At 45.2% G+C, this 23,476-nt stretch overlaps 1 protein-coding gene across 1 annotated transcript in view; it reads left to right on the top strand.

Annotated features, from left to right (window-relative positions):
• Nucleotides 1–21,906, top strand: part of CD82 (CD82 molecule) — a 34,366-nt gene extending 12,460 nt beyond the window's left edge. Inside the window, exons 2-9 of the mRNA XM_052694160.1 lie at nucleotides 3,041–3,121; nucleotides 7,599–7,671; nucleotides 10,156–10,280; nucleotides 10,984–11,058; nucleotides 16,758–16,865; nucleotides 18,660–18,851; nucleotides 19,119–19,202; nucleotides 19,765–21,906. Coding sequence (XP_052550120.1) covers nucleotides 3,059–3,121; nucleotides 7,599–7,671; nucleotides 10,156–10,280; nucleotides 10,984–11,058; nucleotides 16,758–16,865; nucleotides 18,660–18,851; nucleotides 19,119–19,202; nucleotides 19,765–19,842 — 798 coding nt within the window. The 5' untranslated portion in view covers nucleotides 3,041–3,058 and the 3' untranslated portion in view covers nucleotides 19,843–21,906. The remainder of the gene's footprint in view (nucleotides 1–3,040; nucleotides 3,122–7,598; nucleotides 7,672–10,155; nucleotides 10,281–10,983; nucleotides 11,059–16,757; nucleotides 16,866–18,659; nucleotides 18,852–19,118; nucleotides 19,203–19,764) is intronic.
• Nucleotides 21,907–23,476: the final 1,570 nt, after the last annotated feature.

The raw sequence follows: 23,476 nt of genomic DNA on the forward strand, positions 1-23,476 counted from the left end.
GGGGTAGGGAGCCATCTCTGGTGCTGTGTGGCTTGGTCAGGCTCCTCTCATGTCTTGCCTGCTGGAAACCCAAAGTCCTAGCCCAGGAATACCTTCTCCCAGATCCTGGGGCAGAGCCCTGCTAGTTGGATTCAGCCACACCAACACTAACCAGGTCATGTGTGCAACTGAGATGTTACTGCAGTAGTGAGCTGCTAGACAGGTATGAATAGCCCTGTGTATCATCACAGAATAGGGAAGGAGAGGCAGGGAGATACTCTGCTGTGGAAATCAACTGTGTGGTCTTCTATGAAGTGCTCTGCAGAGCTGGCATTACTGTCAAGGGTGACATGGAAAATCAGAGGCGTGTGGGTGGAAATGTTGAAAAGACCGCGTGGGACTGCTTAGTGAAGGATGGGTGTGGGGAAAATATGTAAAAAGAACCTGAATGATGAAAGCAATTAGGGTGGAGAGGAAAAGGAGAAAACAATGCATAACTGTGAACAAACAGTGGAATTAGAAAGTTGAGAGCTTCATTTATTAGACCTTTGCACGCATTGCTGCAGGATGGTGGGGCTGGAAAGTTAGGCAGCTGCCAGAGGCGAGCAGTCAGCTCCTCAGTGGCAAGAGCAAGAACAAGGGCTGTGCTGTGCATGCCATGGGTCCTGCCTGATTCTGGGCTCAGCAATCCGGCCAGATGGAGAAACTCACACATTTCACGGCCTGTGGGTATGCCTGGTTGTGGTACATCCAAACTTACCTTCCCATCTTGACTTCCACTGAGCTGCTACTTACACGGTGTTGCTTGTGTTGTGACTGCTTGTGCAGTCTTACAAGGTAGGATCCTGAGGAATTTAATTAATTTAATGAACAGAAGCAAAGTTTTATTAAGGATAACGTGAGAATTGGAAAACATTATATTTCAGGATGTGGAACCCGTAGTTATGGTAAAAGCTCAGGGAAAAGCTCTAAAGACTTGGTTTACTTTTGGCTTGAAAACTGTACTTTGAATTGTTTCTTTATTGCTGGGAGCTATGAAGGAGGTATATCTCCCTGTGGCAAGGGTGACATGTAATGCTGTAATGTGCAGTTAGTTTTTTGGTTGCTAATAAAATATTGAAACTAGAATGCCTTAAACATCTGGGAATAGAGGGCCCTGAAAGCAGAACTCTTGCTCTGTCACCTCAGGCACAGCTTCTTCCACAGGAGCTCTTTTCAGCTTGTTTGACAATGTAATTACCTTAGGTGACTATTGTAATGATCCTAATAGGTCAGCAAGTCTGTTTTCCCAACTAATCAAAATAGCAGGGGGCAGAGTCAGAGATAAGCAGCACGTGGCTACTCCCTGCTGGGAGCAAGCACTGGGAATTGCTCGTTGGGCTGGAGAAACAGGGATTGCACCTAGGTTGGGGCACCTGGTGAGAAGGTCGATGGCTTTTGTGAGATATATCTGGCTTATTGCATGGCTAGGTCAAAAGGTAGAAGAGCTCTTGTATCCCTCACAGCAGGTGTCCATCATTGCCTTGGGACCTGGCTGCCTAAATGTTGAGGAGGGTTCCTAAATGGTAGAGGAGGATGCCCAGTGCTTGGTGGCAGACTAGCCCATTGTAACAAGGCCTGCATACCAGTTTAGCTCCAGAATTAACCTAAATATTTAATAAGATTAAGCAAAAGCCTTTAATTGAAACAAAAGAGTGCACTAGGTTCCTGTGACCCTTGGTACACCCAGGCTGGCAGCTGGAAGCACTGCTGACCGTGCTTCCCACTGGGCCTGGTTCTTCCCAGCAAGACTAGTGCCTCAGCTCATCCTGCTCTTTGACTGTTGCTGCTTACCACAGCAGTGTGGGCTGTCTGAAGCAAGGAACTTGCCAAAGCAGATTTTAAGGAACTTAAGAGCTCCATTCCCTCTGCAGGAAGTTGTAGCTGTTCAGGGACAGGAAGGAGAAACAGGAAAGCTGACTTTTGAGGTGTTCCCCCCCAGCTGTCCCCATGTGTCAGTCAGCTGTGCTGCTTCCCCAGGAGAACTCCAATCCCAATGATGGTCTGCTGGCCTTGTCAGTAACTTCTGAGCTCTTTGCTGTCAGACAAGTGAGAACTTGTACTTTGCAGTTATACAGATGTATTTACTCCTGAAGTCCTGTAATGCAAAGACCTGATAAGGACCCACTGCTGATGTGCTTCCAAATTCTCAGTGCTGAGAGCAGTCTTGCCTATCTTTTCTCATGCAGGGTTACATAGGCTCTAGCCATAGTAAGTAAGATGGAATACAGTCAGATATGTCCTTTGTATGGCAAAGAGCTGTACTGTAGTTCTGTTCTTCCCCTCTCTGTCGCCTACTAGCCACTCCACAAACTACAGCTTGCATGGCTGGTACCAACAAACTAATAGCAGCATCCCAATCCATCATCCCATGCTGCCTTGTACTTCTGAGGTTGTCTATAGAAATGGGCACTTGCTGAAATTTTACATGTCTTGCAATTGCAGCAGAATTTGCAGTACGTGAGTAACCTGCTGGTATGCAGTAGACTTGCTGGTTCTCAAGTGTCGCTGAGCCATCCAGTGCAGAGTTGCACACAAGAAGCTTGATTTTATGCTACCTTACAGGTTGACCCAGTGTTCCCTCATTTGCTCAGGGGTCACAAAGAGATGACAGTTTTTGGAGGGAACAGGACCTGTTCTTGTGGGCTCTGTCTTCAGATAAGTGCATAACTTTGCTCCATCTGGACTAGCAGCTACAGTTGCTGTTGTGGCTGATGCTGTTAACACAAACTCTGTGCAAATAGTGATGGAATTAGTGTATATGTGACTAAATCCCTTCTGGAACATCTGATAGCTCTGTCAGCTCTGGGAGGTCTTTGCAGCAGCTGTATTTGTAATGACGATGTTGTCCTGTCTTGCTGCTCTCAAGGACAGCTCAGGATGTCTGTCCAATGCATGCTTCTGGTGTGCCTTCTGTGAGACCTACTGTGTGATGCAGAGCTCTGCATGGGGTGAGGGTGTTGTCCAATCTGCCTGGAGGACCTGATGCTAACAGCCACTCGTTCTTCTGCTTTTCCTGTAGATCTGTAAGTGAGAGAAGATGGGGTCTGGCTGCCTGAAAGTCACCAAGTACTTCCTGTTCCTCTTCAATCTCCTGTTCCTTGTAAGTATTGCGGGTGTCTGCGGAGTAAGTAGGAACTAAAATTAGCTGGAAACATGGTTTTTTTTCTGGATGCTGGCCCAGTGTGTTCATTAAATGACACAGATTTTGGAAGAGAGAATGGAACTCCTGAAGCTGAAGCACATTGGAGCTGCTGGCTCCAAGTATGACTAGGTGCTCTGCTCCTGGTTCACACTTGCTGCCTCCAGTGCGCACATCTACTTTTTTGCAATGGGAATGGAAGGCCAGAGTTATGAGGTTTTGCTGGATGGAGAGGCGTGGTAGCTTCTTTTTCTGCTACATCTAGAGCAGCAGCAAAGCTGCCCCTGAGCAGCAAAGCTACAAAACCTGCCAAGTAGCAGCACTGCCCTCATAAATAGGTCAGGCAGGACTTCAAAGAACAACTCTAATTTTGTTTCAGTCTCAAGGGCTGGTTCTGGTTTTTAACAAGGTGAATTAGTCCAAGTCCCCTGTTTGAAAAGGAATTGGAAGGTACGGGGGGACTGAGGAGGGCTTGGCTGGGGAAAAGAAGCAGGCCTCTGGATAGTTATTCTCCAGCGTGTGTCTCAGCGAAAGGTAATCCAGTCTGAGCATTTTTTTTTTTTCTTTTTTTTCTTTTTTTCTTTTTTTTTTCAGTCAAATGGGGGCTAGAAGGGGCACACTCTCACATGCATCCTATTGTGAAACTTAGATACTGTGTGTTGTGCGAGCAAAGGGCCAGTGATGGCAGTGTTGGTGCCCTCCTGGTGTGGAGTATTGCTCTGCTGAAGGAGGTGGCTTCTACTTTCCATATACCAACAAGAGAATAGCTTGTCTGATACTGTTACCCTTTGTGTAGCATGTTAGGGAAGGGAAGGGCCAAGCTGGGAGGTGGAGGTGGGAAAGAAGGCAGGATAAGGGGAACACTGCTTTCTGGTCTGTCCCTAAATGCAGCTTCTCTCTCTGTTCCTGCGTGGCTGTGCTATGCTACAGGTGCTGTCTTTCCCCTAGGGCTGCCCCATGGAAAGGGGGCATTTGAAGCTGATCTGTCCTGCAGTGGAGCTTACTGCTTCTCTGGAGCTAAGATTTTGAGCTGTTTCAGCTGATGGTAGGCTTTTTGCATGTGCCTGATGTTGAGAAAAGCGGTATCTGTTACTATCTGGCTGCCATAGGAAGTAGTTGACCCAAGAAGCTTTTTCCTGTTACAGTTGTTCAGGGTGTGAATGGGGGATGTCCAAGCTTATACAATGTAGATGTTTCTAGATCAGCTTTAGTCCAGTAGAAAAATTGCTGCAGCACTGCTGTAAGCTTCCAGCACAGAGAGGTTCTGCAACCCTCGTGCTGGCTGCACTGGGTGCTGAGCTCAGTTATGGAGAGTGCCTGGCTCTGAGCTCAAGAAATTCCTACTGTTCCCTTGCCCTCTGAAACTTGTGCTGCTGGCCAGCCAGAGCCCACAGTGATGGCTGAGAGCTGGGCAGCTCTCCTAGCTGGCTTGTGCTCCACAAGCTGTCAGCTCACAGGGACTGTTCTTTTATTCCATGGACTTACACTTGATTGCAAAAGACTCTCATGCTGCTTCAGCATGGATGTTAATGCTGGAGATAGAGCTTTGTCCTCTGGAAAGATACTGAGCTGAGCCTTTGTGGTTACACTGTGAAGGCCAGCCCTCTGCCAGCAGTGTTCTGTAGCCTGACTTGGAGCTGATGAATTTAGCCTTTAGAGACCCTGGTGCCACTTTCAGAAGTTAGTTGTTGAAATAGCTTTTCTCTACAGTTTGAGGACTGTAAGGAGGTCCTTTGTTCTAGCTGAAGTAGTTCAGGGACTTGGTGTATTGCAGCCTTGGAGCCTTGTTTCGGGGGAAGGTTTGACCTGCTTTAATTAAAGGGAAAAGGATTGTTTGAACTGCTTTCCTACATGTCTCAGAAGTTGCCAAAACATAAGTTTAGGGTATAAGCTTAGTTTCTCTAGTTAAAACTTTACACATCTCTTCCTTGGATAGCAGGCATAGGCTACAGCAGGTGCTTCTCCTTAAAGGGAAAACAGTTCTCCCAAACACCTCCGTAAATGGAACAGACTGCAACTTGAAACAAGGCCTCTAGTTATCAGTTGTGATACTTCTCAGAACTTAGGGCTTGATTGGGTCCAGTGACAGCAGAGTTCTTCCATAACCCTCTTCATTGAGTTGTGCTATGGAAAACTGCCAGAGCTGCCTTCAGGGGGCTGCATCTTCCTTGCTTGGGTTTGGATGTGGATCTTGCTGAGATCTGGGGTACATCCTCATTGCTGGGGTGAGGGAGAGGCATCCATGCTCTGCTTCAGGGCTGTAGGGCAGCAGAGAAGAGGAATTTAACTCTGTGGGCATCATCAGGTGTGATTCCTATGTGCAGAGACTGAAGCCAAGCCAATGGCAAAAGCTGTGTATGGAAACTCTTGCAGACATTGAGCAGAGATACCCGCCCGCTAGGATATAACAGTAGGGTTGTAAACGGAGCAGTATTTTTTTCCTTGTGGTTTCTTTTCTCACTGCCCTCCCCCTTTTAGTGTTTTCAGCAGCAGCTCCTGGCAAACACATGAGCTGTGGACAAGAGCAAAGCTCCGAGTGAAAACAGGCCTTGGGTAGTCAGAGTACCTCATAACAAATAACTTCCCAGGAACTCAGTTCAGCAGGAGTTCTGTGTTTTGTCAGTGGCAGCAAAACCGAGGTGACATCTCGGGGTCAGTGAGCCAAAAGAGATGTCACACAAAGCCCAGTTTGCATCTTTGTTCAAGACAAATATTTTAATAAGACTGGCTTAAATATGAGACTGCCTCAAACTGTAAATTCAGCAGTTCCTGTGAATACAAAGTTTAAGAGGAATTTTTAGGAGCCTCCAGCTGTTGTATATTCAAGGGGCTTTCATTTCCAGTTTGACCAACAGATCCAGTGCTCCTGCGCAGCACTCTGGGATGTGATACAAAGATTCTTGTTACTATCATCTTGTTGGGTTTTGTTTTGTTTTTACTGAGAAACAACAGCAGCATGCTTTCTACAGCTGAGATGCCGTTCTTCATTGGTCTTCAGATATTGGGAACTTGCTCAGTGACTTTTTAGTTTAACTCTCAGAGCTGTGTTATTCCTCTGCCAAGCCAGGAAGCTTGCAAGCAGCTTATTTCAGAGTGTTGTTTTATCTTTGCTCAGAAAGGCATCTTTGTGTGAAGAGCTGAAGCACAGTGTAAACTTTGGAAATGTGTTGACAATGCCTTGCCATATGGCTCTCTGCCAGCTTGCTTCAGGTGATGGTTTGACGTTTCCATGGTCTATCTGAACACTCTATAATGAAGCACAGAATTGCCACCTCTCTTCAGTCCTGTTGATTTATTCAGTACTTTGCTTCATCCTCTGCTGAAATTCTGCTGGTGTAAGATCTACTGCCTGCAGATCACATCCTTTGGAGGCACGTCACTTGCCTTTATCCTTCCCTTGCTCCTTTACAGTATTTTAGAACTTTCACCACTCTGCAACTTTGAATTGTCCGCGCTGCACAAGTTTTGGCTTCCTATAAATCCAGCAAACTCACAGGCTTCTTAGCATAGTGACTTCATTGTGGTACAGTGGTGTTACGATCCTGATTCTGGGAGTTGGAGTGACCTCAATGTACAATAATACCTAGAGACTGAAACAGAATATGCTTTTTTTTTTTTTTTTCTCCTCTCTCCTCCTTCAAAACAAGGTGAGAAATCTGTATGTTTCTGGCCTTCTTGATTTAGGATCTGGACACAGCTGAGTACTCACAGGGACATATTGCTCTGCTAATCTTTCCCCTAGATAAAACTGGTGAGGCACAGGCTGTGACTGATGTTTCATAACAGTTGGTAGGAAGATGTGTTGGCTGGAGTATTGAGGGGTTAGGGTGCTCCGGCGTAACATAGGGTCACAAGACAAAATGCCTGAGCCTGGCTCTGGAAGAAGAAAAGCCCTTTGCTCATGGGAACCTGCATGCAAAGGGAATGCTACTGGTTTTGTGTGTTTGTGGGCTGAAGCCATAACATCGTAGCAGAGCCTGACAAGCCCAAGATGTCCTCCCTGGGGAGGTTCCAGCTGACAGCTATGTAATCCTTGGCAGCTGGCTTGCAGTCTGGTCCCTTACAGTCAGTTTCTCTGTTCAAAAAATCTTTTAAATCACATGCTAGATGCTCTTGTCCTCCCTCAGATCTTCAGAGAAGCTGTGCACTTCCTCGTGCAAGATTCTAGCAGCATCTTCTCATGAGACTGTTTTGAACCTTCCTCTGATATGGTGTGAAAGTCTGCCAAACAGAACTTGGGGCTCCTGTGCAGTTGGCTGAAGCTCTCTTCCTGGAGTCATGCTAATCCTGTTTATGTTGGGAGGAGTACCATGGGGGAGATGGGTGGGAACAGCAAAAGAATAGTTGTTTTTCCTCTGGAAATATGAATAAGGGTTACTGCCTCTTATAGCTGGCTTATTAGTTTATACAAATATTTGTTTTGTTCTTGTTCTTTCAGATTCTGGGTGCTGTGATCCTGGGTTTTGGAATATGGATTTTGGCCGACAAAACCAGCTTCATTTCAGTTCTGCGTAAGACCATGTTTCTTCTTCGTCTTTCTCTTTTTTTAATTGACTCTGGTCTGGAGCTCTGTGTTTTAGTGGTTTAGTCTGGGGATGGCAATGTTTTTTAGCAGGCTTCGTGACCTGAGCAACAACATGGTTTATGGCAAGATGAACCTCTAGTAAGAACAAGGTGAAAAGGAGCATGCCTCAAGACATGGTGTTTCTGCTAGTCTCGTGGATTGCAACACTGGGGTCAGACTGTGTAAGACTATTGACTCTTCACCCAGCTACCCAAATGCTTCATCTTAAACCTAAGGACTAGTATTTCATCCTATTCTCTCTACATGCTGTATTGCCACAACAGCTTTGGCTCTGACAAACTGCTTCCTTTGTGCCTTTTCTTAGCGGGGGCTTCTAACAAGTTGTGTTATTCATTGTCACTACATCCAGAATTGTTGCTTATGTCACCAGTGTCAGATGCTGTAGAGAAAATTGGATGCTAGGCAAATGCTGCTTGTAGCCCCGTCTTGTTTGCCCAAGGAATGGATGGCAATGGCATTTGTAGCTCTGCTCCCAGTTACACCAATCCTTTATCTCCCAACTCCTGCTCCCAAGTCGCTGCTTTTTAGCAGTGCTTTTGAAAGATGCTGGGCGGAGAGAACACCCCCACTATGGCCAGTACACACAGACACTGCAGGCTGCTCTGTTTATTGTGCTGTGGCATCTGGCTAACACTGCACCATTAAAAGGGCGAGAAGCCTAGTAAAGGGTGGTGGTAAGTAATGTGTGAGCATGAGCAGAAACACATTGAATACAGATAGCTGAAAAGGGGCTTACCAAGGCCTGGCTACTTGCATCATCTGTCAGGGTCCGAGATGTGATCAGTGCCAGTTGTGCAGCAGCTACTCCCCCAGGCTTAAGGTTGCCGCCGCCACTGTGAATGTTCCAAGTCCCTTGGTCTGCCTCTTTTTCTTCCCGTTTTACCCAGAATAACAAAGTGTGTGAAGATTTTACTTCCTTCCTGGCAATTTCTAGTCTCAGCTCTTTCTCCCTGCTCCTCGCTTCCTTTCTCATGCCTGCCCCTCTCTTCCTCTGCTTTAGTAACCCGTTGGAGGAGCTCTGCACAGCAGGGCATTGCAGCCTGCTGCCAAGGGGCCTCTTGTGCTTGCCTGGCAGCTGGCCCAGCGCAGGGGAAAACATGGAGTGACAGTAGCAGAGCAGGGCTTGCCCAGCCAGCAGGGCCACGTTTCTGAGACAAGGCGTATTGCAGATGAGAGGTGTGAGCATGGCCTCTGCCTATTTACTGCTCTGGCTTCTCTGAAGGATTTTGCAGCTGGAAATGGCTTTTTCTTATAGTGAGAAACTGACTAAGCAAGAATATTAGCCTGGACTTAGTTATTGTCTCTTTTTAACCTATTTCTAGAAGAGCTCAGGGAATTCTCCTGTTTCTTGGGACTTCTTTCTAGGAAACTGAATGCTGAGCTCTAGAAATATTAATTGCATGGATCACTGGACATTCTTCTGCACTATCCAACTCACAGGTTTACAGATTTCTGTTAATGATCAATTTGGTTTTTGGTTGCTATTTCCAGACTCTTTGAACTTTTATGCCATAATGCATGCCTTTCTCTAGTCTTATTCAGCAAGAAATAGTTCTGTGACCAACTCAGATATAAGGGCTTTTTTCTTCTGTTGCTTAAAGTATCAGATGCTGAGAGGACTGACAGCACCAGCATGTCTGAAATAACATTACGTAGACTTGAATGAAAAGCTGTTGAAAATAGAGAAAATGCAGTTGTTCCAGACAACAGTGGGTGGTAGCTGCTAGAAGGATGTGCAAAAGTAGCTAATTTAATGTAGCAGAAATGCTAAGTCATGTCCTGAACCAGTTATTGAGCACCTGCTGGGAAGGCAGGGCCAACCCAGGGAAGCTCAGGTATATGCAATTCATACAGGATCCAGCCCTTCCCAGATCTCATTTAGGGGTTAGCAGTAGAGGTGAGGGTATCTCTTGCTGAAGATCCCTGCCCACCTGAGGTCTCCCAAAGGCAAGCAGATCGCTTTCTTCATTTCTGTGTTTGCAGCTGTTGCATTTGGGATTGTTCTCATTTGTTGTAGCCAAAGACTTTGCCATTGTGCTATTATTGTGATACTTTCTATCCCATTATAGCATTACATTTGGGCACAATCCCTGTTTTGATCCTGGAATTAGCATCTATTTGCAGGAGTCATAGATGAGTATTGAAACGGTGTGCAATGAGTGCAGTTGTTTGGAGTGACCTTTAGTCCTCCAGGCTTTGAGATAATACAGACCTGCAGGTTGTCTTCAGTGGTATTCCCTCATCAGGAGACCCAGAAGCAGTCTTCTGTCCCATATTTGACATGCTTCCATGTGTTGTTCTTGTAGAAGATAGTAGACTTATGTGGATATGGAGTCAGTTCTCCAAATGGTGATGGCAGTCTTGTCATATTTGTCAGTAGCTAATTTGTTCCTTCTCTTGGCCTCTGCAGAGACCTCATCTCCCTCTGTGAGGACTGGCGCATACATCCTGGTCGGTGTTGGGTCTCTCACTATGCTGATGGGATTCCTGGGCTGTCTTGGAGCAGTCAATGAAATCCGATGTCTCTTGGGTCTGGTGAGAGAATTCATCTGGTCTTTTAGATTACCCTTTGATATCTCTCCAGCAAAATATATTTTGGATTGTATTCTGAGATTCAAGTCTCCTTGGGGACAATACTTCTGCCAGGTCAACTCAGATCTAATTCTTTATCTGCTTACTTTATATTCCCTGGTCAGCATGCTGCAACCAGTGGTTTATCTATGTAAAATTTTCTGTTAAATGGCACAAAACTACCTTCATAAACCTCCACCTGCTAATATACTACTGCTTATTCAGAGCACGTGTATATAGGAAACCAGTTATGGCCACATCATTTGTTTTGGCACCAGGAAAGTCTCAACACCAATTTGCTGTGGGTGGAGAGAGTTCAACCAGTTGAGGTCAAACAGACTATAACAGTGCTGGGGGTGGGAGAGGGAATCCTGGCTGGAGTGACACATGCAGGTGATGTTCATAAACTGTCTTCTTCCTGTTAGCCTAATGAGACAAGTGCTGAAATGTGCTGACTCAATAAGTTGTAGCTGCTGTTGATACTTGCAGAGGCTTGTACTTAAGCCTTTCACTGTGAAGAGTATTTTTGATAGCTGAGCTTGTCTGCAGGCAAAGATGTTGGCTAGATGTGACTTTTTCTGTAAATGAAGTCTCACTGAAAGTTTTGCTCTTATGTGCAGACTTTATGAAAACTGATAATGGTAATGTTTTCTCTCTTTGTTTCCAGTACTTTACCTGCCTCATGCTGATTCTCATAACTCAGGTGGCTGCAGGACTGGTCATCTATTTCCAGCAAGAAGAAGTGAGTGTTACTGTCTGTGTTTGTTTTCCCTAGGCTTACCTTGGGGTAACAGAAGACACCTAAAAATGCTCTTCAACTTGGATATACAATTGGCAAGCACAACTGAATTGTCTTTTCTTCCACACCAGCACTGTAGCTGCTGTACAGCTTGTTTCTCCTGTATCTGCCAGGCTTGGTAGCCTTACTTTCTCAAGGATTAGGAAACTGTTTAGTATATAGGCTTTATTTCTCGTTGTGGGAAAAGTAAAGAGCAATTCTTGAAAAGCTTTTTGACCATACTTCATCTTGATCCTGCTGTAGGCTACTATTTGTGAATGTAGTAATATCAGTAATTACCACACTGTCATCACAGCTGCCATACTGGATTACCAGTCCAACCTTCTTAACTCTGTGTCATCATGTTCCATCCTTTAAACTCTTAAGAACTTGCATATAAAGCTCTTCTTGGAAGAGCTGCCTTTCTTTCCCAAGAGCAATCCCTAGTATCTGACGGTTCCTGTGCTATCACTGGAGCTTAAAGCCAAGTGGTTTAACAATTTGAAGTGGGCCTCTCTTGTCAGGAATGGAATTTCACAGCATATGCACAGAGTTGTGAGTCTCCAGAATTTAAAGGAATAACTTCTCTGAGATATGTCAGTGCATTGCAGCATGCTGTCCTGGCTATAGGTTTCCTGGCCTGCACAGTGCTCGGTTAGACCTTTTAACCAATTGCCACCTCAAATGAGAGGTACGTTCACATAGTGGGAACAAGTTAAAACTGTGTTGTTCCTGCTGGCTCCTGTGTTGGCATGAAGGTTTCTAGTACCAGATATGGGTAACCCTGTCCTTTGCCGCATAACCACATATCCTACCACTGCAGCACTGTGCTTGCTTCCCCTAAGCCAGTCTTTCTGCTGGTGTTTACAAAAGTAGGTGGTTGAGGAAGTTGGTGGTGAAGTCGGGAAGGTGGGAGGTGCCTGCCCTGGTGTAGCTGATAGGAACTTTGTGCAAGTAGCTGTGGTGACTGTGAGCAGCTGTTGGTTGGGTTCCTTGCCAAGTGTGGTGTGAATGTAGTTTGCTCTCTGGGCTGGCTGAGGGTAGAGGAGAAACTGAAACACTGATTATCTGATACGTGAAGTTAGATTTAAAACAGGCTGCTGATTCACAACAGCTCTGACTAATGCAGAGGAGGTGTGAGGATCGGCATTTCCCTGCTGCTGGGGAAATACGACTTCCCAAGTCCTGAAGTTCTGTACCTCTCTCAGTACTTCTCCTCCAGCTGTTACTTCAATGTAGGAAATTCCAATTTTAGTTGTAATTCTTTGTTTGGACCTCAATCATCAGGGGGAGATTGAAAGTGCAGAGAGTTTTGCACAGACAGCAAAATCAGCGCAGCTGAAATAACTGTACAGATCCATCAGAATAACGGAGGGGGAGATGAGGTTTGAACACATGCAGCCGTTCTCAGTGAGCAGAACTTATGGTAAAACTTTTCCAGAGACCTTCTGTGTCAGGGATCGTCTGAAGTACCTGCCCAGAACAATTGGGAGGGGAGGGGGGAAAGAAGACAATTTCAAGAATGTCTTGGCAAAAACCTCTCACATGCTGGTTTGTGGGCTGTGCTTCAGTGACTCTATGTGTGTCACTCTGCTTCACTTGATGTATGCCATCCCAGGGCAGCTCAGAGTACAGTGGAGAAGACTGAAAACTTCTCAGGATCCACTCCCCATTGTGTTTTTCATGTTTGTTTTTCCTTTCTGACTTCAGGAAGTTGGTTAGATATAAAACAAGGAATAATAAGAGTGAAGGAAAGAATCCTGGATCAAGTGCTGCAAGATGATACTCTTCTGCTTCTTTTTACTGAAGTCTTAATTTCTCTACTAGAGAAGATGAGACGAGATTATTGTACTGCTCCCTACCTGCTCACTTCTTGATCAATAGATACTGCACAGATTCACTTGCTGGCCTGTATGGCAAGGCCTATGTTTCTGTTGAAATCTGTTCACTTTCAGTGTCAGAATCCTTCCCCACACTGACATATGGAAGTCTGCTGAGCAAGTCAGTGTAGCTGTAAATGCTGAACCTGACAGGAAGGCTGCAGCTCTGCCTGTCTTGTGGGCATGGCTGGAGGAATGCCCCATTGGACTGGAACTGCCCAGGGCTTGCCCACTGTAGGAGGATGTTGAACATTCATTTCCCCTACAGAAAACTTGTGGTGGGGTATTTTTGTTTTTTTGTTTTTTGTTTTTTTAGGACAGCAGGATAGCAACATTGTAAGTTTCACTTAACACCTCTTTAGTACGCAACACTTTGGACCTGAGAAGCCTGGATGAGGTCCTAGTTCACACAGTTCTCTGCAGCTTGGTTCTGAGTGCCTTGGGCAAAGGAGAGTGATAGTGCCCTAGGAATTACTCTCCTTTCTATCTATTCTTTGTAGCAAACATTTGTGCCTGAGGTTCCAGGGCATGCATTCGTTTCAGAATCTGGAGTGACTGAGGGGTGAGGTCACCCTTGTATTTGGGGCCTGTTTCAGTATGCAGACTAGAATCTAGTAAATGCGTTGGGAGAAGGATCTGCTTGAGTCTGAGGGGCAGGATAGATGACCAGTGGTGTCTAATAGTGGAAGACTCCTGCGTTGGTTCGTCCTGTGATGATGGCTGGAAGCAGTGATGTATGCTTTTGCCTCTGGCATTCAGCTTTTCTGTATTCTTCAGTAAACCCATGGGAAAGGGAGATTGATAGCCCTGCTGCTTTCTGGCTTTGGTGGTAAAGTTGTTCCTTCTGATGCTGGACAGAGGCATCAGTGTCTTGGAGCAGCCATGTTCCACACATCTTATGTCCTGAGAAGTCTTTATTGGGTGAAGAGGGGAAAAGCTAAAGTTCAGCATGCCTTTCTAGGCTTGTTGTGCTTTGTATGGCAGTGCAGAGAGGCATTCAGCTGCAGGTGCCTTTCTCCCCCTTGAGCTGTGCTGCCAGCTAAGCAAGCTATTTTTTCATGTGTTTTCCAGATCTGTACCATTGTTTGTGTAATAATCCCCACCTACTCCAGTTACCTCATAAAACACCCAAGAATCCTTGGCTTTCTTTCCCTTAGATGCCTCCTTAGATGACGCTTTTGAAACTAGAGCTGTTTGTAAGACTTCTTGCCTATTCTTGCATAATAATAGAGGAAGAGAAGAGATGCAGCTTCCTGTGCAGCTGCAATCAGGGACATCTAACTCTGGCCCTATGTCTGCTTGTGGTGTGGTTCCAGATTGGAGAACGGAGGCTCCTTTTGGTAGGGATCCTTGCAGAAGGGACCCTTGATTCTTTCTGGCATGAGTGCAAATGAGCCAGATGGGCCCTGGGCAAGACGACAGCCCTGTCCCTCCTTGCCTCCCTCCCTGTGTGCAGGAGGGTGAAGATGGGAATGCAGAGATTCAGTAATGGATCAGGCTTATGGCAGCATCTAAGGCCAATCTCATTAGTAGGAACCAGGTCAGGCTGCCTTGATTTGAAAGGAAGGAAAAGGGGGAAGCTAAGTAATTAAAAGGGGAAGAGTTAGACATCATGAGAAGGAAGATCATGTGGCTCCCATCTGCCTGGCCTGATGCAGGTGATTGCTGTGAGCCATGCTGCAGTTTCCTAGAAGAAGTAGCTGGTAGAGCAAGCACATGAGTAGGCACTGCTTTCTGTTGCTGATTGTCCTTTGCTTTGCCACAGTCTTTTACAATGCTTAATAGAAAGAGAAAAACATTTTCCACTAATATGAAGTATGCTGTGGCACCACAGACTAAAAGGTAATACACTGAGGTGGGAGAATCCCAGTGCTAGGGGTGATGTAACTCTGTGCTATCACTCTAGCTGTCTAGTGATGTTTCTTTTGAGCCATTTGAGGTAGGGCTCTGTCCCTTACAGTGACAGCTGTATTAGCTGTCCCTTGTGCACAGGCTGGCTGAGGAGATCTTCAGAGAGAGGAGGGAGGAAGGGGGCTGAGGAACCTGCTGGGTGGTAGCTTGTACCTCTCATCAAGATGAGGGGTGGTATAAATCTCTGGACAAGGAATGGGTGCGTAGGGGTTATTTGATCAGCCTGAGCTTTGTTGTAAGACTGTCAGTGAACAGTTTAGGCAGGTGTAGTACATGCTGTCTCAATACAGAAGCAGCAGTTCCGGGAGTCTGGGGAGAGACAGATCAATGCCCTGTGAAAAACAGGAGTTTCCACAGGCTGTATGTCAAAAAACAGTTGCACGCAGCAGCCGAGTGACTCATACCTTCCTGAGAGGTGGAGGGCCTCAGCAGTACTGGGGGATGAACTGCAGTAGCTGAGATCCCAGATCAAAGTCTCCCTTTCAGTGCAAATTTAGAAATTATCTGTGAGTCCACAGGACAGTGTTATCCTTCAGCTTGCACTGATCTTTCCCCTTTTTCTCACCTGTGGTGGACAGCAATTTTTCATATGCCCTACTCAGTTCCATTTCTCACCGTTCATCAGGTTCATAGCCTTCTCTGCACCAAGGCAGGGACTTAATGGGGAGTGCTAACTGTTGTATTGCTTAGGAAAACTGCTGTCCTAACTTCCATTCAAGACTGAAACTGTGTATGTACACTTTCTTATTGTACTGGTCCTGATACATGTTAAACCATATGTTTTGGTTCTTGATACTGTACCACTGCAGTCTGTAGATTTTTATTTTTATTGTTTGCTTGCCTTTGTTGTTGTCACTAAGCATCCCAAGTTTTACTGTGGTAGATCTCCAGTTGTCCTCAGTACACTTATTTGCCAGCAACTTCACAGCTTTGCTATCCTGTGAGATAAAAACTTTGCTTCCCTTTCTGTCTATATGATTGTTCAGTCTGATTCTTGAACTTCTTTGGATGTCAAATGTGTCTTTTACCAACAGTGTGGCAAACATAATGCCTTAATCAGTATAGGAAGGTTCCTCAACTTCTGAGGAGCTAGGAAGCAGTCTCCCACCCACTCAGTAAGCTTGAAATAAGTGACTGAAGGAGGAAACGGGGATTTCAAATTAACTCACTTCCTCCAGAGCAACTTTCCTCTTACGTAGCAGCAAGCCACACGTCACTGAAAGCTGGGGTAGATTTCATGTGTCTACTTCTGCCTGGAAAAAAGATTTCTCAGCAAGAAATGCCATCTGGTCATCAAAGTGGGATTTTATCTTGGTAAACCCATTTCGTATTTCATCTTGTCAATGATATTTATTGCCTGTTCTCCAAAGCATAGATAAGACTGCAGAGTAAACTATTTCAAGGTCGATCTGAGGGATTTTCCACTGCCCTGTTGCCTTTTTCCCTACTGCTTATGTGCCAATCAGATGATACTTATTTCTCAGTGATTGTATTACTGTTTCTATCTTTTTGCTGCAAGATAGAAATGGCTGTATTGTGGGAGTATGGTAGTCTGAGCACAGATTACTATCTCCTTCAGGTCTTTTGGAAAATGGGCTAAGCAGAAGCTACTGCTCATTCCATTTTCATTTTTCTTTTACAGTGCCTGTAATCACCTGCAGTTTGTCTTTGCTCTATCCTCATTCACTGGAACTAGAGCAAAGCAAAGTGCTTCAGTGTCCATGTCCATGATGAGCCTTTGTTTTTCCCTGCTATGAGAGCAGCAGAGCAGCAGGACTAAAGCTGATAAGGAGGGGTGTCATGTAGAGTAAACCCACAAGAAGTTACAAAGAATTGACTGATCTGACTTTTGCTCTTTTTTTAATTTGCCAGCTGAAAGGAGAGTTGTCACGCATAGTTGAAAAACTGATTGAAGATTATGACCCTGTGAATGGTGAAGATAAGAACTTACAAGATGCGTGGGACTACGTGCAGAAACAGGTGAGCCACAAGGTGAAGCAAGGAAAAGAAAAATGCTATTTTGCCAGTGCAGCAAAATGGTTTATAAAGTTAGGCTGAAGACATGAAAACAGGTATTGCAAGAAGCCTAGCAGTGTTCCTCAATCCTGTTATGCCTTTCCAGTTCTGTATATTCAAGTCACAGTTGCTGACATCCACTACTTGATATTCTCAGCTTCCGGAAGCTCCCCCGTAGCTTTGGATGTCATGTAGTCTATTCATGTTTCTTGGTAGTGAACTGCAACCATCTCCTGTACCACCTGACTTAGGTGTGTCTCATCTACATTCCTCAGGTATCTTTTAAAAAGCTGCATTTTCAGCGTAGGTGACTGTTGGTTAACATTATAGTGCACTGATTTGGCTGAGATATGAAGTTGTCTGTGATGTTTGGTGCCTGCATATTAGCAGGTAGTACTACTAGTGGTAGATAAGACACTGATTTTCTTCTATAGTATTTGCTGCATAGTGCAATGTGTCTGGCCTACCAAATGATACCCTGACACTTCTGCTCATCATCTGCAGTGTCTCTGGAATGCCTTAGTCTGTGTGAAAGCCACAGTGCATGCTACTTCTACAGCAAGTTAAAGTCCCTAGCTTATTGCCAGGCAACTCAGCAGCGCTGTCTGCATTGCTGCTGGTGTCTGTTGCCTGCTTACTGTGATATTCCTCTGCAAGCGTGAGCATTCTTGGGAGCCATCCAACTGCCTGTGATTTCTACTTTAGCATCAGGGTCAATGCCTGAGCAACTAGGTCAGCGTTCAGGCACACTGGAGTCATGATAGCTGTTTGCTGCCAAGCCACGGACCAGAGAGCCTGCTGGCTGTTGGAGTTAAACACATGCCCAGCATGAGGCTGATGTATTATCAGTGCAAGTAATAGCATTTTTCTTGTCTGTTCTTTACACTGACCAGTAATATTCCTCCTTGGAGGGAGTTATTTATTTATGTTCTATTGCTGTATTTGTAGCTCCTTGCCATCTGAATCAAGGGAAGGCTTACTGCAGAGAAAGGATCCTGCTTTAGCTATTGTTTTAATGTAGAAACAGAAGAAGAAAGCTCTGTGGAGGAGTGGAGTGTTAAGAATCTACTTCCTCTAATACACTACGGTTTGCATTTGAAAGGGAGTAGAGGAGTTGTGCTGTCACCAGTTATGGGTTTAAAGTCCAGACCTTTCTGAGATGAGAAGTTTCAGCTGGATTTTCAGCACTTGTTTGGAAACCAAATGCTAATGCTGTTGTGGGTGTTCGGCTGTTCTTACTGCCACTGTCATATGTCAGACTGAAACGCTACGTTTCTTCTCTGAGCAGAGGGATTTTTTCCTAAACTTCCACCTCAAATCTGATTATCTCTCTGCTCTGGATCCCAGTGCTTGTGTGGTAGTATAGGCTTTCCAGAAAAGATCGTAGTCTTTTGCTGGACTTCCCGACGTGCTTTCCCCTTCGGCGTCTGTAGCTCTGTCACGTGAGGGCATAGGAATGTAAATGTCTCTTTGGATGGAAAACTTTCCTCATCTGCGTCCCAGCCAGCCCCGAGCAGCAGCCAGGCGAGTGCGAGCAGCCGGGGCTCGGTGGCATGTCCGCGCCACCGTGCGGCGGCTGGCTGCTGTGCCCTGCTGGCCAAGGCTGCCTCCGGAGGTACCTCGCACTTAGGAACCAGACCGTGAAAAGTTCTCGCTCTGTGTGCGACCGCATCCACTGCCTGTTTGTTCGAGTGTGTAATATGCTATCATACGCTATCATAAGCGTTATGACCACTATGCTTTATCTTTGCTTATTAGCTTACCTGCTGTGGCTGGAATGGAGCAGAGGAGTGGGAAAAAAATAACATTCTTATCAACAGAAGCTTGACTGCGTATCCCTGCTCCTGCTCCAATAGTTCCAAGGATGCTGAGGAAAATACAGGCTTCTGTAGTCTGGATGTTGGGGTGAATGGTACTGCAACATACGCTGACTGGCCTGTTCACAAGCAGGTGAGTGAACATGTCTGGGGTTCATGAAGCTTCCACTGAAGTCATCTTGTTTTTGCTACTCTGGAAATGACTCTGGAGAATGTTTTTCACTTTAATGAACAGGATGACAGGGATCTTGCTCTTCTCTGCTAAAGCTACTGTGAAATTTGGCATAGTATGTAACAGGCTTAAGCTGTGCATGCACAAGAAGAGAGGTGTTACGAATCTCTAGTCTTGAGATACTTAGAATCCTTGCTGCTTTCCCCTCTGATGGTCTTTTCTCCACAGGGTTGTGTGGATGGGGTACAGGATTGGTTGAAGGACAACCTTGGTATCATTCTTGGGGTCTGCACAGGTGTTGCTGTTGTAGAGGTAAGTCATTCCCTGGTACACGTTCATATCCTGTCTCTCTTTTGCAGACTCTTTCAAAGACAAAGTTATTGGGCTTTTTTTTCTTTTAGTAGTAGACAAATGGTTTAATGAAGGCAAAGTTGTTTTTTTTTTTTGTTTTTTTTTTTTTTTTTAAGTGATGGACAGCTTGCTTAATGTTGATACTGCTACTAATTGTCTGCTTTGAGCTTTGAACTGCTCCTCTCATTGGTTGGAGTAAGCCCTGTTTACTCATGGTTTCTGCTGCTATATATGGTATGAAATATATGTATTTTTACACACACACACACACACACATCCCACTAGTGAAATGACAACTTTTGCCTTAAAAAGCCCCTAAAAGGTTTGGGGCTTTTTTGTTTTTTGTTGTTGTTGTTTTTGCAGCAATGTATTTTCATCATCCTGGGGGGGAATTAACTCTGTTTGCCTTAGTGATACCATTAAAAGGATACCCCTGTATTTTTTTTTCTCCCCATACCATTCTTTCTTCCTACCTTATTATCTGATTGGTGACTGACTTCCCATTTTTCATTACTTATTCCAGTTGCTGGGGATGATACTGTCCATTTCACTCTGCAAGAACATACACAGTGAAGACTACACCAAAGTGCCCAAGTCTTGAGTTTTTTGACTCCAGAACTACGGCACCACTGAGAAAGGAGCAAACAGAACATTCCTGCCTCGTACCCAGACTGTCCAACCATTGACCATTACTCCTGTGACATCCTATTTCTGATACCACTCTGCTAAGAACTATTAGAGTTGCAATACAGCCTGATTTTCTGGCAATAGAGCCGTTGGGCTACCTGCACATCCTGCCTCTGGATTATTTCTTCTTCAAGAAGCAGAAACTTAACTGTCCTGCATCACAAGACACCTTTTGCCACCTGCCCCACATCCTATACATATCTCAATTCTACAACCCACTGGGCCTAATGTACAATAACTGTTCCTCCCTCCTGTTCTCCCACATCTTTCCCTTGGCCTCCAAAAGAAACACCAACTTCCTGTCCCATGAATCAGAACTGCTGTCAAGATGCCAGTGCTTTGGTAGCCTCACCTACTTACTGATGTGGTGGTAACTAGTTGTGCTTTACAGGCCTTGCAATTAACCTGATTCTTCTTCTGCTATGCATCTTCTAGCCTAGACTCTCATCTGAACTACTGAGCTCTACCTTCATTGTTTCTCCTGCATCTGGAGTCAGTCAAGCCTTGCCTTCAGTGGAGCTCTTCCCTTTGAATGTGACAAGAAGCCACTGGGAGGGAGCCAGGTCAACCTGTCATAGTGTGTTCTGGCAGATTTTGGTTGTGGTGCTCACCTGCTTTTGGAATAGGTTGCTTGGGTTCTGGATCTGATGGTTGCATGTTCTTCTATTCCTTTTCCTTCATCCCTGCACTAGTTTTCTGGCTCTTTTCAGTACTTCAGAGACTGCTGCATAGTGTGGACTCAGCCCCAGGCTGGCTGTGTTGATTGCATTGGGTTGCCAACTTTCATACAAAAGTTGTGATTAACTGGATTCTTCCCCTGCCCCCACCGTGAACATAAAATATTAACGGTGGTTTTTAGTAATGAGTATGGAAGGATCTGACTTAATTGCAGGCACTGCATGTTGGAGATATCCCTGCTACCAGTGCCCAGTTTAGTTTTTGTAGTTTAGGTGCAAGGATTAAACTGCTTTTATTTTCATTTGTTCCAATCTGACTCCACTGTGGTCTGGAGCCATGGCTGCTGGTGACTGGTCTTGAGTGTAAGCACTGCAGCAGAGAAATAGCTGGTTTTGCACTTGCACAGGCTGAGTGGTTTGTGTACTTTATGGCTGGGATTTTTGCTCTGTTCAGCCATTGGCCAGCAGCAAAGAATGGTGTAGAGCCCAAGAAAGCAAGGAATGTGGGTGGAAAAACCTCCCAACTTCCTAGATAACGGAGCCAGGTAGAAACCTTCAGTCCTAGAGGTAGTCTGGGCACAACAGATTTCCTGCTGCTGCATTTGCATTCTAGTTACCCTGGAAGTAGGAAGCAGTCTGGGAGAAAAGTGGACGGTCCTTGTCTGAGCCTTGATACAAGGTACTTGGTTGAGGGAACCTTTGCCTTACAGAAGTGGTCCCAGACCGTCAGTCCTATTCTTGCTGGATGGAGTTGGTAGGATAGTAGCTAGCTGTTCAAAGGCATGACTTCACTACCTACTCAACTTTTCTTCTGGCGAGAAAGGCCCATGCAGAGGAGCAGGGCCCCAGCAGTGGGTCCCTGCTGTGTCCTCATATATGGATTCAACAGTGACTGGGGAAAGTAGATATGACTGGACAACTGATTTTTATGGAGGTCTGATAAGGCTTTGCTATTTTGAGACCCCTGCCCTCTCTTATGCAGATCCTTCAAGCTGACCTTTGCTATAGCAGAAGGCACCTTCTTAGCAGCAGAGCTTGCTAGCTTTCACAGTACAAAGTCTATTCTCTAACATGTTCTTACTTGTAAGATTCTTGTTTGATTACAGATGCCAATGCTGAGCAGCAAGTAAAAAGGGCCCCATGATGGGTTTCCTCTTTAATTGGTTTTTTTTTGGTTTTTTTTTTTTGTTGTTGTTTTTCCTGTTTTTAGCAACATCTTCCCACTGGAAGAAATGCATGTACAGATATAAAAGTCTAGAGAGTGAATATTTCTGTAATAAAGACTTTGCTAAAAAAATATATATATATTTAATCTCTGCGTATGTGTTTTGCATTGCAGTGCTTTCTCCCTCCTTCCCCTCAGCCCCCTTCTGCTTTACATGCAGATCACTGACACCTTGCTTTTTCAAGATAGCAAGGGCTCTGCCAAAAAGCAGGAAGTGTATGCCAGTATGTTCTGAGGTCCTTGAAAACTTCTGAGATCTGCCTGTCAGAGGGAGGTGGCAATTTTCCTGTATTCTAGAGTAAAATTTGCCTTGTTTTGTGAGGTGAGGCTGAGTTAGGGTCGGCTAAATGGTAATTTCTTTGAATCACCTGCCATCTCCTAGGTAAGTGGTGTCAGTATTTGAAGATACTGCTTCAAATCTATGTATTCTGTACTTTGTGGGGTCGCACAACTCCAGAGCTGACTTACAAAACACACACTACCATGCCTGTAGTGCATACTGCTGTTGCTAGCCTAGCTTTTTTTTTTTTTTTTTTTTTCCCCCCCTCTTCCTATTCACCTTCCTTAGGCTTCAGGCTTCCGTTGAAAAAGGTTTGTCAGCCTCTGCAAGGCCACTGAAGAGAAGGCAAGCTGTGGTGGCTATTTTGGTAAGCTAAACCTGGCAGCGCTTCCCTGGGGCCTTCGATTCAGAGTGCTCAACTTAATGGAACAACTTCCAAGCTTGACCAGAATTTTGCTAGAACTGTTGCTGGTACCAAGATTGGGCCCCAGGTGCCTGATCCCTGTGCAAACCACTCGCCTTTGGCCACTGGAGGGAGATGTTCTACCAAGAAAGCTCAGGCCCCGGTTCTGCAGTACCTGCAGCCTTGGCTGGTCCCTTGGGGGATGAGATGATGACAATGATCGCTTCCTTGTGTTCCTAGTTACTCCTGGCGGCAGGGTAGCTAAAATAACTTGTAATTACAATTGTATTCTCATAAACGATTTGTGCTTCCTGCTTGGCATTTTAGGAATAATTTTCCCATCCATCTCTTGGAGAAGTACACAGTTGGATATTTTGTTGCACGTCTTCTACTACTGTATATGGATTATGCTTCTGAAGTTTCTGCCCAAAGTAGCACGGGAAGTTGAAGATAGCAGGAGGAGCCTCTCCTACTGCTTTTCTTTTTTTCTCCCCTCCCTCCCCCCCCCCCTCCTTGTCCACATCTTTTTCATGTTTCCCTTCGTCCTTTGTTCCTTTGGGGATTGGCTGGGGGGAGCTGGAAGGAGCCATTTGATGCTTATAAATGTGTTCTGTAAAGGACTTTAAAAACAGACTTGATAGATCTTCAGAGAGCAGAAAACCTGCTGCTACTCCCAAGGTGTGCACAAATCTTGGGCCAGCATCCTTTTCATCTCCTGGGATAAAGGTTTGCTTCTGGAACTAGAAACCAGAGCAATATACAGGCTTTTTCAAAGTTTTGTGTTTGTAGCAAAGCCCGTGGCATCATCCTCTGCGGTAGCTCAGCACATGGAAGCATTTTGTGTGTAACTAACAAGCTGCTGTATAGATGTCCCATGCCAATAATTAATATTACATGAGTATTGTGACCTGCCTGTGGCCTGAAGTAAGGCCCCTAGTAATGGATTGGTGACATTCCTCGTTC

This window comes from Tympanuchus pallidicinctus, unplaced genomic scaffold (assembly GCF_026119805.1).
Source record: "Tympanuchus pallidicinctus isolate F22 unplaced genomic scaffold, pur_lepc_1.0 scaffold3, whole genome shotgun sequence".
Lineage (NCBI taxonomy): Eukaryota > Metazoa > Chordata > Aves > Galliformes > Phasianidae > Tympanuchus > Tympanuchus pallidicinctus.